The sequence below is a fragment of the Halichoeres trimaculatus genome, unplaced genomic scaffold (assembly GCF_033239565.1).
Source record: "Halichoeres trimaculatus isolate MK-OKI-2021-1 unplaced genomic scaffold, fHalTri1.1 fHalTri1_scaffold_1, whole genome shotgun sequence".
Classification (NCBI taxonomy): Eukaryota; Metazoa; Chordata; class Actinopteri; order Labriformes; family Labridae; genus Halichoeres; species Halichoeres trimaculatus.
In genome coordinates, this window is record NW_027437179.1 from 24279827 (window position 1) to 24297231 (window position 17405).

The 17405-nt window shown below is 42.4% G+C and overlaps 2 protein-coding genes across 3 annotated transcripts in view; one reads left to right on the plus strand and one right to left on the minus strand.

Moving 5' to 3' along the window:
• The window catches only part of LOC141788454 (low-density lipoprotein receptor-related protein 1-like), a 103660-nt gene that overhangs the window by 17782 nt on the left and 68473 nt on the right, over nt 1–17405 (minus strand). For both annotated transcript variants that reach the window (XM_074667338.1, XM_074667337.1), the window contains exons 25-44: nt 16760–16964; nt 16415–16579; nt 16013–16257; nt 15687–15818; nt 14623–14850; nt 12328–12502; nt 8458–8552; nt 8228–8377; nt 7943–8083; nt 7621–7746; nt 7380–7511; nt 7110–7244; nt 6692–6821; nt 6463–6589; nt 6219–6370; nt 5979–6103; nt 5497–5871; nt 1615–1804; nt 1312–1516; nt 923–1115 (exon numbers count right to left, since the gene is read on the minus strand). In XM_074667338.1, the coding sequence (XP_074523439.1) occupies nt 923–1115; nt 1312–1516; nt 1615–1804; nt 5497–5871; nt 5979–6103; nt 6219–6370; nt 6463–6589; nt 6692–6821; nt 7110–7244; nt 7380–7511; nt 7621–7746; nt 7943–8083; nt 8228–8377; nt 8458–8552; nt 12328–12502; nt 14623–14850; nt 15687–15818; nt 16013–16257; nt 16415–16579; nt 16760–16964 (3426 nt within the window). The remainder of the gene's footprint in view (nt 1–922; nt 1116–1311; nt 1517–1614; nt 1805–5496; nt 5872–5978; nt 6104–6218; nt 6371–6462; nt 6590–6691; nt 6822–7109; nt 7245–7379; nt 7512–7620; nt 7747–7942; nt 8084–8227; nt 8378–8457; nt 8553–12327; nt 12503–14622; nt 14851–15686; nt 15819–16012; nt 16258–16414; nt 16580–16759; nt 16965–17405) is intronic.
• Nucleotides 3829–4890, plus strand: LOC141788497 (somatostatin receptor type 5-like). The gene has a single exon (XM_074667340.1). The coding sequence runs from the start codon at nt 3832–3834 to the stop codon at nt 4852–4854; it is 1023 nt and encodes a 340-aa protein (XP_074523441.1). The 5' UTR covers nt 3829–3831; the 3' UTR covers nt 4855–4890.

Sequence of the window (17405 nt, forward strand, 5' to 3'; positions counted from 1 at the left end):
GGGGATGATGTTAGGAAAGGTCAGCTACACAAACAAACCAACACATGCACACAAACACACATGAGAGGCAGGGATTGTTGATGCACTGACCTGATGCAAAAAGCCACCCCTTACCCCGAGAGTGTGTATTCGCATGAGCAGACAGATACGTCTGTGTGGATTTGCCTTCACTGAATGCATAATTCAATAGGACTCCATCTAAATGGGATTTGCAGTTCTAACCACAGACTCTCGACGTGTATAGTTGCTGTGGGCATTGGAGTGCAAGAGGATACGAATGAGGCAAACTAAGGGAGAAGATGTCTGGAGTTACAGACGTGAAAAATGCACAGTTGGGTCGATTCACAAGGCTGAGGATGATGAGAGCTGAGAACAAGAGTAGTTGAAGGCAGAAATTAAGACGTACAGAGGTAGTGTTGCCCCTGGATTATTTGTCATCTCTTAACTGCTTTTCTGGGGAAATAGATCTTAATGATCTCTGTTTTTGTGTTTGTAAAGAAATTTAAAGGCAACACTTAATTTAAGAAGTTTGTTTTTATGACTTACTTAGATTTGCCACGTCCCACCCTGATCAAGATGTTATCATAAGTCATGTAAGGCTCACTTTTTGTAAACATTTCTTTTTGTATTCTGGAAAATTTTGACTTTCTTGAAAAGCTACAGTCATTTAAAATTACTTTATTCTTTTTTAATCTTCCTGGCTTTCAGTTTTACTTTAATAATTTGAAGAAATTTAAAAGGTTTATTTATTTATCTTGCATCTCTGAAAAGATGGTTTGATGCCTCCCTTTTATCATCATGGCTGCAGCACCCTTAGCATCCCTGCTTACCATTGATAAAAAGTAATAACCTGCACCATTACCAACAGGATATAAATCTATTTTCAGTCATTATGGATCTCTTGCACTGTGTTCAAACTTACAGTTGTTGGTGTCGTTGGCTACAGCAATGATGCCCATTGGCTGCTGAGGAATGTCGGCCCGCAGCACTTTCATGTCTCCTCCAGTGTACTTGTCCGCCCTGAGCACAGCCCTCCTCACCCAGTCAGTCCAGAAGATATAGTCCCCATACACAGCCAGGCCAAACGGATGCACGGGCTCATTCTTCAACACCACCTGCAGGGGGAGACACAGCAGCAGTCATGACCTCACCCATTCAGGAAATTCCAGCCTTGCAATGAGCTTTAAGGGATAAACAAAGCTGATGGTTGTTATTAAGCAACATCAGAATACAATCAAGCTGCAGTACAATACTTTTTATCAGGCAGCTTGAGGTGCTCCGTGTGAATCAGTGTGTGTAAGCCTCACTCACGTAGCGTCTGGTGCCGTCATATTCGCAGCGCTCAATCTTGTCCAATGTGGCGTCGGAGAAATAAAGCTTTTCAGCACGGTGGTCAATGGCGAGGCCATTGGGTGTTCTGATGTCACTTCCAATGATCACAAGGACATTTGCACCAGTCAGGGTGGCACGCATGATACTGGGGGACTGCTCGTTCCAGTTGGTCCAGAACATGAGGCTGTAGGACAGAATACAAGTCAGTGATGTGCTCGTGCAGAAATGTGTGAATAAGAGGCAGGTGAACTCTGAGTTAACATGTGAGAAGTTGAATCTGACCCCTGACACTCGTCCAGGACAAAGGCTCTGGGGTGGTCGTCTCCAGACATGGTGACCACAGTGTGTCGGTCCACGGCGCCCCAGCGGCTCTGATCAACTGTGTGCCGGGTGATGGTTGAGGTGGTGTAGCTGGTCCAGTACAGCATATCCCAGCCTCTGTGGTAGGCCAGGCCCTCCACTGAGCCCACATCTGACAAAATACGAGGGGAAAGGCAGAGGATAAAAGCGAAGATGAGTACAGATAAAGGGAAAGAAGTGAAAACAAAGAAGAACAGAGGGACATTAAACCACAAAGAGCACAAACGCAGGCGTCAAATACAGAGGAAGGAAAAGAAGCACGTCAGTCCCAGTGCTGTGTTAAAAGGCCAAGTGTGGATTCTCTGGCGGCAGCTCAGTGCTGGCAGACTGTTATGTTTCAGCACAGAGTCAGGGCTGTGGACTTGACAGCTTGGTATTAATGACCAAGAACACAGTGTGATTCAAGGCTTTTATCCAGCAAATAGCTTACTAAAAAGGTCACATTAACAGTTGCCGGCTATCGTATTATTTTCCATCACACTACCTCATCAACAGATGAGAGGTAAGAAGTCATTCTTTCTGATCCTCAGCGATGAAAAAGCACTCTCTGCCTTCACAGAGGCAAGTGAACGGACAAGAGCAAGCCAAAACAAAAGAACATCAAGTTCTGTCAGGGCATAAAGACGACAGCTGCTTAAATGTTGAGAAACTTACAAACAGAGGAGGTCACTAAAAAACAGAATGAACAGTGAAGGTCTAAAGATTACAACAACAGCGCTTTTCCAGGCATGTATATGACCTCACTCTATCCCAGATGGGGCGCAGGTTCGGTGAGGTTCACCACCAGGTGGGACTCTTAACACTACACCTCAACATCTCTGGTGCAACGCAGACCGGCGTGCATGAATCAACATTTGTCTGGCTTGTGCTAAGAGGCTGTGAATGAAGCAAAGCATCTGGAGAGTGCAGCAAAGGCATGCAACGCAAAAAAAAAAAAAAACCGTGCTCATAAATAAACGCCTTTAAAAAAATCAATGAGGAGCAACATGTCATCCATTCACCCCTGTTTCCTCTTTCTTTGGAGCTGTTAATGAATTGTAAATCACCACTACAGCTATCTCCACTCAAATTCTTAGTTTTCAGTTCTGTTTATGTTCACTTTGTTGACCTAAGCCAATCTCAGTGCCTCTCCATTTTTTGCCTTTTTGTTTACTACAAACAGAAGAGCTAGATTTATAGCTCTTGAGCTCAGTTGGTTATACTGACACTGATAGTTTTTATTGCACTTATCTACAGTAGGTGCGATAGCAGTGCAGTGTTCGCTGTCAGTTAGGTGGTCAATAATTACCCTGATTTCTGAAAGCAAACAGTACTTTACTCAGTTCTGTTTTTATATCTGCACAGATGACACTTCCAAAAAACCTCTGGATACTTTCAGAAGGAAAATAGAAATATTGGACCATGGGAAAACTATGTTTGGCTCTAATAGGCCCTCCCACAGAGAACAGGCCGGCCCATCCCCTGCCTGCACTGTGATAGTCAGTCCAGAGTTCACCTGCCGCTCACTCCGTTTATCTGCTCCTACTGTCGAGCTATTCACCTCTCTTTTTCCTGCTCTGCAACACTATTTTTCTGAGATCTCTTCCTCAGAGGCTGATTGTGGACTGTTGAGCACCGGTCTGATTGAGATGTCCTGTGGAGTAGCTCCCGTCTCTGAGGTGACAGGAAATCACACAGTCGGCGCTGCTTATCTCCCATCGCTTGGGTCCAGAGAGAGGGATGAAAATCACCAGCAGCAGAGAAATCAGGAGGGTCTTGACTTCTCCTAAGGCGTCCGGTGTTATTTCCGTCTCGACACCACCCTTCGGCCAATCGGAGGTGGGGCTGATTGTGAGGACTGAGGATTCACACACCATTCACTGAGAACTGCTTTAAATCAACTATATAAGTCAGTTTAAAAGTCAGTATAAGCTTTTTCAGTCCTTTTTTAAGTCTAATTTACCACTGGCTCAAAAGAAACTAAAAGAAACCAGTGTGCTAGTGATTTATGAGAAAAATGCTAATGACTGTATGACTTATCATTCCCACATGATTTATCAGCAGTTTAATGACCTGCTCAGACATATTTGACCAACCCAAAAGCAAACTGTGTTTACAGTAGCAGTATGACTGGGAGAGATATCAACAGCTAAACACAGGATGCTGCTGAGGAACTCTACAGGCTCAGAGGAGCTGTTGGGAAACAGCAGCGACCCCGGGCTGAACAATGTGGAGCAGGTCCTGGTGCCAGTCCTGGATGTTTTGATTCTGCTGCTGGGGGTCGGAGGACACACCATGGTGATGGTGATTCTGTGTGGGAGGCGGAGGAGAAGGGCAGGACAGTCTGCTCAGAGCTCCCTGACGGGCACAGGAACAGACGCCCTCCTGCTGGCTCTGAGTGCTGCCGACTTGCTCCTGCTCGCCATGCTCCCCTTTCACACCGTTGCCATAGCAATGCAGCAGTGGCCGTTTGGGGACATTATGTGTCGTCTGGTGGGATTCTTGGGATCTGCCTGCTCATCGGCCAGTGTTTTCACTCTGGCTACACTTGCAGTTTCTCGCTATCTGACTGTGGTGCACCCTGCCAAAGCTCACAGCCTCCTCTCCCTTCGCCGGGTGTCTGTTGCTGCTGCACTCCTCTGGGTGCCCGCCTGCTGCCTAGCTGCTCCCCAGCTGGTTTTCCGCTATGTGGGGACCCCAGGTCGAACCCCTGATGGCCTTGCTTGCTTTGCCTTCTTGTCCCATCGAGACCAGCTGATCTACGGATTGGTTCACTTCCTGGTGGCCTTTGTGTTTCCACTAATCACCATCGCAGCGGCGTATGGAAGGATCTACATGTTTTTGTGGCTGAGTAAGCAAGCCGGCAGAGCCCCTCAGGTGGAGCGCTACCAAAAAAAAGTGACTCAGACGTCAGCCATGTTAGTCTTGGCTTTCACGGTGTGCTGGCTGCCATCCTATGGCCTCACATTGGCCTTATTGGCCGATGAAAGCTCAGGGGCCACAGGCTCCTCACCACGTTATGGCCCCTTCAGTGTGTTTGCACGTCTAATGGCGTCTTCCTCGACTGTGATGAACCCCATTCTGTATGTATTGATGTCCCAAAAGTTCAGACAAGACCTGCTGGGGCTGTTCAAGAGGGGAGAGCAAGGGACCAGTGGGGCTGTGAATATGGCTGCTGCCTGACTTAAAAACTATACAGAAACACTTGACAAATGAAAACTTTGAATCATGACAATCTGAAACTAAAATAAAACACTAATGTTGCTTCAATAGAGAACTGGTATGAAAATAGCTGAAACAACTATAACCCTCATGAAAAGAGGCTTCTCAAAATGTTAAGAACAGGATGTAGTCTTTGTCTTTGCATCACTTCTCACTGAAAGTCAGGATTAATGTACGAAAAGATCAAACCAGTAGCTCTGGGACATGGGGGATCACGAGACAGATAAACTTGAATCACACTTTTCTTGTAAAACAGTTAACAGTAAAGGCACTTTGGTAAAACATTAACTGTGCACCTGTGTTTTGTTGTGCTGAGACAGAGGGAATGCAGATCCATCTGTGCTCAGAGCACACATGAAAAAAGGTATTTCATTTTGTTTGTAGCTTCAGAGTAAAAACTTCCTGGTCTGGTTTAGATCATTGAGAGTGTTTTTTGGACTTCTAACTGTTTTCTTCTTAGGGAAAACTCACCTGAGGGGTCTGTTATTCACAGAAAAGTGTAGGAACAAAAATTAGAGACTCACTATCAAGTATGGGGATACGCTGGTTGATCACTGAGGGAAGAGTGAGTGTTTAAAAGTGTTAAGTAGGAGGTACACTCACTCTCAACCACCGTCTTCCTGTCCGACCCGTCATCACTGATCCGCTGGATGTTGCCAAAGTGAATATCACTGAAGAAAATCTGGTTAGCGCCCTTTCCTCCACCTCCTCTGTAATCAAACGTTAGCGCTATGACATTCTTCATGTGCTCCGGGTCCTCGAATGGTTTTATCGGTGCATTCAGGTTGTTTTCATCGGACAGGTGGACACTCTTTAATATCGTGCGTTCTGAGTAAAGCAGGTAGCCATCATAGTCACGGCAGCCACGGCCATCTTCAGCCAGCATGCCATGAGCACAGGCACATGTACGCCGACCGTTGCCGCTGAAAAGACAAAGCTGCTGGCATCCGCCGTTTCTGTCTTTGCACACGTTTGTTCCTGCAGATCACAAGCAATCAATATAATTATAATCATCAGTATTGATTTGTTAAATGTAAACTTGAGTTTTAACTTTTAAGTTTTACAATAAACCATTCAGGGCTTACCTTGCTGCCTTGCCCTGTTGAACACCTTAATGTCTTTGAGCTGCACTCCAATACCAGTCCTGAGAGACACAGAGTCTGTGGCGTTGTCCTTACTACCTCTCTTTATGGAGCCATTAGCATGAGTCCTAAGAAGAGAGACAAGAAAAATGTTAACAGAGGCTGAGGCTTGCAGATGAGATAAATATTAAGACTATGGTGGAGTATCACTCTTAAATAATCAAAAGAAAGAGTTTATCATACCTGTCACTCCAGTAGATGTAGCTCTCAAACACAGACACAGAGAACATGTCCATGTTGTTGTTGGCCAGCACCACTTCCCTGTTCTCTCCAGTTTCCAGGTTAATTCTCTCGATTTTGTCCGTCCTGGCATCACACCAGTACAGCAGATTCTCCTACAAACACACGCAGTAACGGTTCTCATAACGCCCACTGTTTGTACTTAACCGCAGTGATAAAAATGCAAGAATGGTCTGTTATATTGCACCTCGTAGTCAATGGAGATACCGTTGGGCCAGCTGATGCTGGCATTGACCAGGACAGCCCTCTGAGAGCCGTCCAAACGAGAACGTTCAATACGAGGGTACTGGCCCCACTCTGTCCAGAACAGGTAACTACACACACATCAACACACACAGAGCAGAGGTAACTTAGTGATCAGTAATGTGAAAAATTACAGAAGCAGAACAAAGACAGCCACAGTCGTTTCTTCTCACCCGTTCTCAGGGTGGACGGTGATGGCTCGTGGTTTGTCCAGGCCCTGTGAGATGACAACGTAGCGGAAGGAGCCGTTTAGTCTGGCAACCTCAATCACATCAAAGCCTTGGTCCGTCCAGTAGATATTCCCTGAGGTAGACAGATGTAAACCATTAAAGATCTGAAAGGTTTTCTGCATGGAATTCCAAGAGCTAGTATCCTTGTGTGACATCCGTTCTGTCAGCCAATACAGTGTTCTCAAAAAAAAGAAGCTCTCTCTTGTGCATTTCTTTCCTGTTTCTCACTTAGAACAATAGATACTCTTGTTACTTTTAACCTATGCTCCTTCCTACTCTCCTCTGGGCAATGATTGAAAATACACTAACAGCTGTGACTGATTTTGGTCCGTTACAATTTGGTCTGTAAGGGATCTCTCACCTGCTATCCAGTCCACAGCGATACCCTCCACCCTGCCGATTCCATTGGTGACTACGTCTTCTCTCCAGGTCTGGTCCCTCTTGGCTCTGCTGATTGTGCTCAAGCCCATGTCCACCCAGTAGATGGTGTCATTGTCTGTGAAATTTATGCACATAATCGAGAGTTTAGTATTTTTCACGCAGCAAAACTCAACAAAATTCAGTGGTAAATCAAACACTTTATGCTTTCATGCTGGGAGTATTTTTTATACATTAGAGGATCAAATCTTACCAGCATGGAAATCTATGCCCACAGCCAGTGATGTGCCTGACACTGGTACCAGGGCATCAGACTTGTCTGATGGATCCAGAGGAATACCTCGTATACCCTCGTGCACAGAGTACAAGAGGAAAGAGCCAACGCCTGCAGAAAACCAATCGAATACCCAAGTCTTTAAAAAGTTTGAGTTGCATCACACGTGAATGGTTTAACTATTAGCCTTATCATAAATGTTTTCTTGGCTGCATCTTACCCTCACAGGACTGTTGCCCTGTGCGCAGGCTGTATCCTGCAGTGCACATGCAGGCTCTGGTGGTTGGGGAGGTGGGGAGGCACAGCTGGGAACAGTCTCCATTGTTATTACTGCAGAGATTGGTGCCTGGAAACACAAAAGAACAAGAAAAAACATCAAAGAGGAACTAAAAAGGCATAAACAGGTGTGCTTTGGTAAAGATAAACAGGCTCAGAGTAGCTAGCCAAACAGAGCTTCAACAAGACAAGGAAATGTTTTTTTCTGCTGTTTTGCTGAATGATTTAATCAAAATCTTAAAAATGTTATGAGTATGGCTGCCAACCTTTCTGTACAGTTTCATTGTAGATTTTCATGTGCATCATTGGGGATGTGCTATTTCTAAGGATTTTCCAGCTACCACCATCCTTCTTATCACAGGTTCCGATCTGGTCAGTTCCCTGATCTGCCCACCACAATTTGTCCCCTAAGGCAGAAAACACCAGACAGAGGGTTAACATTTTCTGGAGTCAGACACAGCTGTACTTGAACCACAGAAGCTTGGTTGTTATTGACTGTTGCTGTTATATTTCAAGGCTCACTGGTTAAACTGATTACTCCTGAGACCTACCCATGATAGCCAGAGCAGTAGCTTTGGTCAGCTTGCCCTTTACCCCCTCGAGCACTTCAAGACCAGAGCCATCCAGTTTGCAGCGATTTATGGTGCTGTTTCCTGAGCTAATCCAGTACAGCTGCTCTGTGTCGAAGTCAATGGAGAGACCTGGAAGACAAAAAGAGCTCAAGTGTAGTGAACTGCCCTGTCACTAGGATGTGCTGTCTGTTGTGCAGAATGTGACTCACCAACAGGGCCTTTCTGGTTGGTGAAGAGGACACTGCGGTTGCTGCCATCTGTGTTGGCCATGTTGATGGTGTCCCCGTCAGTCCAGTAGAGTTTACTGGAGGAGTCAAGGGAGAGAATCAGCAAAGTTAGATTGTCATCTGTGTTTTCAGAACAGAACATTTCATCTTGATTTAAGAAAAATCAATCAATAAGCCCTCTGAAGACACTTATGAGCTGAAATAAAAAGCTCATTGCAAACTCACAGTCTGAGGTCCCTGCAGCTTTGAAGCATCACTTCTTTTTTATTTAACCGAAATCCATAGTGGATCTAAAATCTTCATCACAAACTGCAATCCTTTCTTAATCCTAAATGTCTTATATTTAGTCTCTGATCTTATCAGAACCGGAAATAAGCACTGTGCAAATAACAGAAAGATAGGTAAAAATAGTGGAGCTCCCAAAAATCCAATTCTTCTATTTTTTCAGCCAGGCCCACTCTCTTCAAAAGAAAGAATGGGTCAGATCTGGGAGCTCTCTGCTGTTCCACATGTCTATGTGGAATGCCAATGACTGAGGTGGGGAGGGCACATCTACCCTCTACTTCCTGTATAGAACATACATTAAAGGCAAGTGTAGGGAGGGTAGCTTCAAAAACTCCAGAGTTAAACCTGAACAAGCATCAGTGACAATTTATGTGACACGGAGCTGGGATGGCGTCGGGTTGCAAAATAGTTTGCAAAAATACACAGACTAAGGCTGTGCCTGCCTGAACTAATGCTATGTGTAAGTTTTGAAATCCTTAAAACTTTTGTGACTCAATAGACTGGCTGATTTTTAGATGGCTGCATTAACATTTGTTGCCATCAGTTGTGGTTTCCGGTTAACATTAGAGTTTACCAAATATTTACCCCCTTAAAATATTAATCTGGGAGGCCAGTACTTCTAAGCTGAATCAGCCTCAGGTCCAGCATTCTTACAATATAGGGATGGGTACTGAATTAGGTATTTCAGGGTATATGCTAAAATCCTGAGGTTGATTTCAATACCTTTTTAAGACTTTTTCAAAAACCTTTAAAAAAGTTTTAAGACTTTATCCCAACTTTCAGCTGTTGTAGGCATCCACTTTTTAACAGTTGTAGTTTACATTTTTACAGAAATGCTGTAAGCTAAGGAGGAATAAAGCTTGAAAGAACAAATGAAACTAAAGGCACTCCCCCAACAAGAAACAGCAGTTATTCAAAATGAGAAATTATTTAATCATTTTTAAAAGTTAGGACACGTGCCGGACATTGTGTGATTTGCTTTAATGCTGTATCTAATTTCTCTTTATGAAACTAGAAATGGCGTTAATTTAAAGCTGGTGTTTATACCACTCACAATCCTTATTGTTGTATTTTATTGTAACTAGAGTCTTTATGTATTTTTTGTTATTTTATCCTTTTTTATTTTGTATTTTTCTACTGACTCCATCAATATCTGTTGTTATCACAACAATTTCCAGTTTGGGATCAATAAAGTAACTCTACTCTTTTCTATTCTATTCTATTTTAGAACTTTATCGACTGAATGTTCAACGTCCCAATCAGGGGACAGCTGCAAGGAGGAAAATAAATATTCATGATATTTTTTGGGTCAAAGCTTGAGTACCTATGAAACTTAATACCTCATAAAACCACAATTAAGACTTTTTAATACTTTTTAAGGCCCTTAATTTTCCCAAAATTGATTTATCAACTTTTAATACTTTTTAAGACCCCGCGGACACCCTGTATTTTTATAGGTACCGACCAAGTTCTGTCAAAAGTACAGATTCATGTAAAATCCAAAGGTACCATGTTTACCAAAATGCATCCTTGTGATTCTAAGGGAGTGGAAGAGTTGGGGATTTTCCATGCTGACATGAACACAGCATTGGAAGGTTATGTAGTTAAGAATAAATATGTTAATAAAAAAAAACCAACATATTTTATTATTAAACAAATTGATATTTTTTACCACATAGACACAAAAAAGTACCAAAAATTGGTACAGCGTACCCATCCCTATCACAATCCCATCCCCCCAAAAACGCTGAGGTCAACACTTATTTCTGTTTGTAATTTAACCCCTTGATGCCTGTTGTCCCAAATTTAAGACAGACCCTGCCAGGTCTTGATGCAGCAGAAATGACCTTTGTATCTCATTGTTACCTATTGATTCATATTCTACTCATACCAAAGATCATATCAGATCCACTTTGTCACAATATATTGGTCAGTGAATCAATTTCTCATATCCATTAATATAACTTGGTTATAGCTATTTTGTGTACTATACTTAAATTTAAAATCTCCAATTAATTCAACATCTGTAAGAATGCAAAAACACATAAAAACAATCTATTCTTATAATTGTTAATTATTCAGGCAGTAATGGGTGAATCTGGGTGCAAACAGGCGTGAAAGAGTTTGATCAACCTAACCTACCCTTCAAAATTGATTTCATTTACAAATTTGAGAATTCCAGTTCACAGTAAGACAACATGACGACATTAGTTAATAGATAAAATATCTAAGTGTTCACAGCATACTCCTGAATCTGTGTTGAATGTGGTGTTTACATGACACCCAACCACAATTGACTTTAGTGGGTCTTTAAAAAAAGGCTTTGTCTGTTTTTAACTTGTGAAAAGTTGTTCAAAATCTGTTGAAGCACAAATAAGCTGAGCTGGCAATTTAGGTGTTGAGCAACCTTTGATTAGACCACATAGCAGCTGAAATATGATCTCTTACTTGCCACCCATCACAAACACCCTTAACCTCTTGCCACACACACACACTCGCCTTCTCCTGAAGAGTATATGAGACAATGAGATTGTACTTCACTGTTTAGACTACATGAGGTCTGTTTATAGCTTTCTATCCTCTGCCCCACTCAACTACTTCCTGTTACCACATCCACCACATCCTTCATGTGTTTGTTCAATTGCCTTTAAATAAGTTTCAGTATCATTTAAACAACCACATTCTTCTGTTTTTGTGAAGCTGTCCCTCCCTGACTCCCTTTGCCCCCGCCCACCCCTTAGACGTAATCTGGGCTGTGTGCATGTGTGCTAGACAGAGGAGACAGCCCCAGCATATGGATCCAGCATCTGCTTCTCATTTTCCCCCTCGCCAACAATGCTCTGATCGGAAACATTCCTCCGCTTAAGTAGGCTAACTCTTTGAAAGAGAGGAAGGAGTACACAAAGAGGCAAACACATCTTAAGGAAATGTCCTTTCTTCATCCACCTTAAATATTCCAAGGACACATATTCCTGCAGGACAGAAGCAAATCTAAAAATACAGATGGTCTGTCTTTGCTCTTTGTGGACACGCTGAGGCCATGCTCTGTTTGAGGGGCTGAGGGGAATGAAGTTTCCAGAAGGGAGGCAAGAAGGAGAAATGGATATTTGCTAAACACGACAGAGGAGGAGGAGGAGGGGGAGGAGGGCAGGATGTAAGATCAACACAGGCACAGAAATAGCGACAGAAAGCGACAGAGATGCTGGCTGTGAATAATTTATAGATAGTCCAACCAGGCTCTAAAGCTATCTTTCAGAATAAAAGTGGAAAGAGGTGGTGAGAGCGTCAGAAAGAATGATGACACAGGGGGCGAAAAATTGGAAGCACTTCCTGAGTGAAAAACAGTCAGAGGTCAGTGATCATCAATAGCAAACTACTCCGTCTGTCATTCCTGAGTGCAAACAAAAAGGAGCCTGACAGCCCTGAGTGTGTGTGAGCTCAAATGTATGTGTGTGGAGGTTAAAGTTGAAATCAGGAGGGTGTGTGAGAGCAGTTTCTGAAAGCTTCATTTTGACAAAGAGAGGCTGCTGTAGTGTGTGACAGTGTGTCTGTGAGAGAATGACATACCCGAGTATTGGATGCAGCACCAGACAGTGTGGTTTGTCCAGGCCCTGGATGACAGCATTTTTAAAGGAGCCATCAAGTCTGGCAACATTAATCTGCTTCTTATTGGCATCATAACTGGTCCAGAACAGGTTTCTGGACACCCAGTCCACTGCCAGGCCGTGAGCGTTGGGAAGATCTGAAAATAGATATCAAATTATTCCAGTGATGATACTTTTAACTCAAGTTGTTGATAGTCTAATTTCAGAATGATGATGGGACAAAACTCACTGTCTGTAAACACAGTAAAACTTATTGAACAAAGGTATGAGCTGCCAAGCTGTGGTTTGAAAGCTGGTGTTTGGAAGAGGAGTTCAGCTGAGTATAACCAACTGTCCAGATTCATGAGTTCTTTTCACTGTAAGTCAGATGAGTTTTGTTATCATAATATTTACTTTTACGTGATTTTAATGCTCTGTGATGGCATTACAGCGTTCAAATTTGTAAATACTGAGTATATACAATACTGTACATACAAATTTCTATCTATCCCATGTTTCTAACGGTAGTTCAGGTAGCAGTAGGGCTGAGCCACTTTTTTATTTCCACATTTATTTCTCTAGTTTTCCATCTTAAAAGTAGGTATTAACATCAATTTTTTTATCTGGAAAAAAAAGGAATGTCAGTTACTTTGTTCTGAAGTTAGTTTTTGGATTTGTGTAGCAGCACAAAAAAAAAAAGTTACATTATTTGATGTGAGGATATTTCATTAATACAAGAAACTAAACCAGTAAGCTGTCATTGAGAGAATATTTTAACTCCTTACAAGCAATTCAGGCGTCATTTTTGTCTTTCAATATTTTGAAAAGGGACATTTTCCTTGACTTGTCAGGTGAATGTGGCTTTGTTTTTGGTCTAATGAGACATTTGTTACTAAAAATTAGGCAGAAACGCTTGCTTGGTTTTCTGTTTTTGCAGCGTAGATCGAGAAGTATCTCCATTTACTTTGAATTAGGGCTGTCATTTTGACGCAACAATTAGATTAATTAAATACACCGCAAATTAATGTGTTATAAAAATTAACAGGATTAACTCATTGGCTGCCAGCTTTTTTCAGAGCATTTTAAACAATTTTTCAAGACCCAAAATATATTGTTTTTAATAACTATGTAAACACCAAAATTACCTAAGAAGAGTCCGCTCTCTTCTTTTATGCTTTTCTTCTAGTTTTTGATCCAAAAAACAGACAAAACGTACTGTTTTTTGATCAAGTTCATCTCAGGCGCTCCATCCTTTGATTCTCTCTATGATCTCTGTCATCTTTTCTCACGATCGCACTGCTCTTTCTCTCTGAACTACCGAGACGCATCCTCATTTGGAGCTGCCTGAACTTTTCTGACTTGCAGCGTCTCTCTATGCCTCAGTCATCTCACAGCTTTTCCTCATATCCATGCTGAGCTCTCATCCAAAGAGCGCACCGCTCTCACTGACAAAAGTTTATGAGCATGATTTTGATTGTTAAGCTCTGCCAGACCCCTGCCTCCCCCAGCTGAATAACATAATTTACTTCTGTAGACGCAGTAAACAGTTGTACAACGTCAATGGCAGCGAACACGGACATTTTAATATCAGCCAGTTGAAAAAGATGTGGATTTACAAATCTTCTCTTCTTCGTGTTTTCATTTGATTAGTCATGCACTACATTTTTGTAATGTCCTAGAATTCAAATTCTTTATTTGGGGACCTTAAGCAGATATGTGATTAAATTACAATTAATAAGATTAATTAATTACAAATCCTGTAATCGATTGGATTATTTTTTTTAATTTCTTGACAGCACTACTTTAAATATCTTTAAAAAAAAAACAAGCAAGAAAATCAAGAGTGCTAAATTTAGGCGTAAATCTAATATGTAGTCAAAGATTTTAAAACGAAAACTGAAAACCATTGACAACCAGTTGCACATCTTGGTTTGTTACTCAACTTTTCTTTTTAGCAGCTGAGAACAGAAGTGTTTTTTTAAGAGTGGGAATTACACATTTCAAAACCAAATGACAAAAATGATCGCTGAAAGCTGTTAACACATACCTTCCAGTCTTTTGTTAACAGAAAAATCAGAGAACAAAAAGCCCAGACTCATTTGTTTTGACTGGCCTTTTCTGTTTGACTGTGCCATCAGCACTTCTGCTGTTTGTTATTTTTATGTAGCTGATTTTGTTTCGTTTTTCCCTGATGCTTTTGCAGTGTTTGTGAAGTGACCTAAAGCGACATGAAGGGCACTCATTGATTAAATGTTTTATTTCGCAGTCTGCTTTATACCTGCAGAAACGACGGTCTCCACTCCGGTGCCGTTTATGAAAGCCCTCTTTATGGTCTGTGTGCGGACGTCTGACCAGTAGATTCGGTGCTCCAGAGCATCGTAGTCCACAACAGTCACATTGTCAATATCAGGCACCGTGAAAGAGATGATATAGTTGTAGTATGGGTTGTCGATGTCCACCCCTCTGATCTCGATCTGGCGAGCGTACAGCAGGAACTGGCGGGACTCTGCAGGATTGGGAACATGTTGACATGCATCCTTCAGTAATTCAGCAAAGCTCTAGCCTTCAATTGGAGTAATCAGGAGTAAAATGCAACTTCAAGTCAAAAGTCAAATGCTTGAGTGCTCACTAATGCTAGACTTTGTAAGGATAGGTCTTTGCAGCACGGATGGGTGAGCCTGTGTATTATTACTGCCTCTTGAACAAACAGTTAATCCAATTGCATCGTTGACTCTAATGATTGTGTCTAGCCTGCTAACTCAATAGCACAACCATGACAGCGAGCGTGAATTCAATCAGTGCTGATGCATTACAAATGCATTGGTCTCAACAGTCCTATCATCATTCAACTGTGTGCAGCCTAAATGATGGACAAGAAGAATGGGAAAGAGACAGAAAGAAGATGAGAGTAATGACAGTGTCAGGCTGCAGCGGCTGGGGCCAGACTAGGTGGTGGATGTGGAGAATTGTGGCTGATGCCTGAATCAGAGAGAGCGAGGTTCTCTATTCCATTACCCCCAGAGATAATAGAAAGAGGTGCCCTGAATACTAAACTCTTAACTGAATAAACAGGCCCACTCTCTCTTTTCACAGACAGGCACTTCAATGTGCTCCTAAGCTGTCATGGCAATGGCACGTTAAAGTGAAAAAATACACATTGTTTTTCAACCTTCTCTTTTTTCCCTCACTCACAAGAAAACACAAACAGACAAATAGGAAAACATCATTCAGAAGGCAACACACAATGATATGAATATGACAACCTGGCGGAGGGGTCATAGTCTGCTGGCTCAAAAGGTGCTCAAACAGGATCTTATCAGATTCATGTGTCTTTTTGCTTACCGTAGCAGGTGCGTTTGTCGGGGCCCAGCTTCATGAGGTGAGGGCAGGCACACGAGAAAGTCTGATTGTAGTTGATGAGGCAGAGATGTGAGCAGGGCTCCTGGCCATTTTTTGCAGCACAAGGGTTTGGAGCTAGGGAGACATTTAGATTAATATAACTAGTGTAAATACCTCAAGAATCAATTCATAGCTTTCACAGAGTCATCACTCGTTCTTAAGCAACAAACTGTTTACTTCTGCAGCTACAATGACAAGCTCCTCTGAGTTTTAATCAAACTACTGCAGTTTGACAGTGAGTGAATGTTGATGAGAGTATTTCTCCTCACCCTGTGGCTGCCTGGATGGATGGTAGACCTGAAGATCAAAAGGTTGTGTGTTGGTTCTCTGGACAACAGTGACGTTACTTCCCGTCCACTTGTTTGCTTTGGCCAGAGTGTTGGTCCTCCAGTCTGTCCAGTAAACCTCTCCACCATACATAGTGACAGCAAAAGGATGCGATAGGTACTCGTGTCCACGCAGGACCTCGATAAGTCCAGAACCATCGTATTTGGCTGAATAAATGGCATCCGACCTGCATAATGAACAAACCTTGTTTAAATATTGATATTGTTTGAATCAGATCAGAAATAATTTATTAATAACAGGGGGGTATGGGTAATCCCAAGAGGAAATTTGGTTTAAAAAAACCCTAATGACCTTAAAAATCAATTGCATATTTATTTTCTTACCTGGCATCAATCCAGAGGATGCGGCGCTCCAGATAGTCCACAGTGAGTCCATTTGGCCAGCCTCCATTGCCTGTTTCCTTGTGGATGGTCTTCCTGCCTTCTCCGCTCATGGAAGCTGCTTCAATCCTGGGCAAGCTGGCATCCCAATCTGTCCAGAAGAGGATCCTGCAAACATTGATATGCAGTTATTTTAACACTACAGTACATCTCTGTAGGTTCACTGTCAGTGTGTGTGGATAGGCCTGTGATAAAGAAAACATTCATACTTTAAAAACCATTGCAGTAATTTATCTAAATGCCTTCTGTTTGGTACCAGCGGGGGGTACAGGGAGGACTGTTAGTTACCCATCGCGAGGATCCAAGGCAATAGCTCGAGGGTGCTCCACCTCTCCAGCTAGCAGAGTAGTCCTCATGGTGCCATCCAACTTGGCCACCTCTATCTGATCCAAGTTGCTTTCCACCCAGTAAATGTTTCCTGCTATCCAGTCCACTGCCAAGCCCTCAGGGGTCGCCAGCCCGTACTGGATTACCACGTCGAAGCTGGTTAAAGCTACAAGAACAGATAAAAGGAGAGCTTTGAGTCTTTGAAGCTGCCTCACTTTCTTTGAAGAGATCTAGACTTAGCTTTGTCCAATTCTAACAATGACAACAGTGGAGGTTTAATGTTTTATTGTGTCTAACTAGTTATCTTAACTAGAAAGGAGGACAAGCAGGGTGTTGAATTCAAGTGCAAAACTAAATGTAACGTAATGCCTGTTCTACACTTCTCTCTTCACAGTCAGACAACTCTAATCTCATCTTTTAATATATGATGTTACTCAATAAAACAAACAGCCCTCTGGGGCACTAAGTTTTTTAATTAATTCACACAGTGTTTCAATATGTACGCATGAAGGCTTCGAGGACTGCGATTTGCTCATGGCAACATTTCAGATCGCACTGCACTGATCTGCTTTGCCTCTGTGCTTTAAAGTTATGCAAATGAGATCAA

Bases quoted from the DNA above. Each gene is read 5' to 3' on its own strand.
- LOC141788497 (XM_074667340.1), top strand. From the start codon at position 3,832: ATGCTGCTGAGGAACTCTACAGGCTCAGAGGAGCTGTTGGGAAACAGC.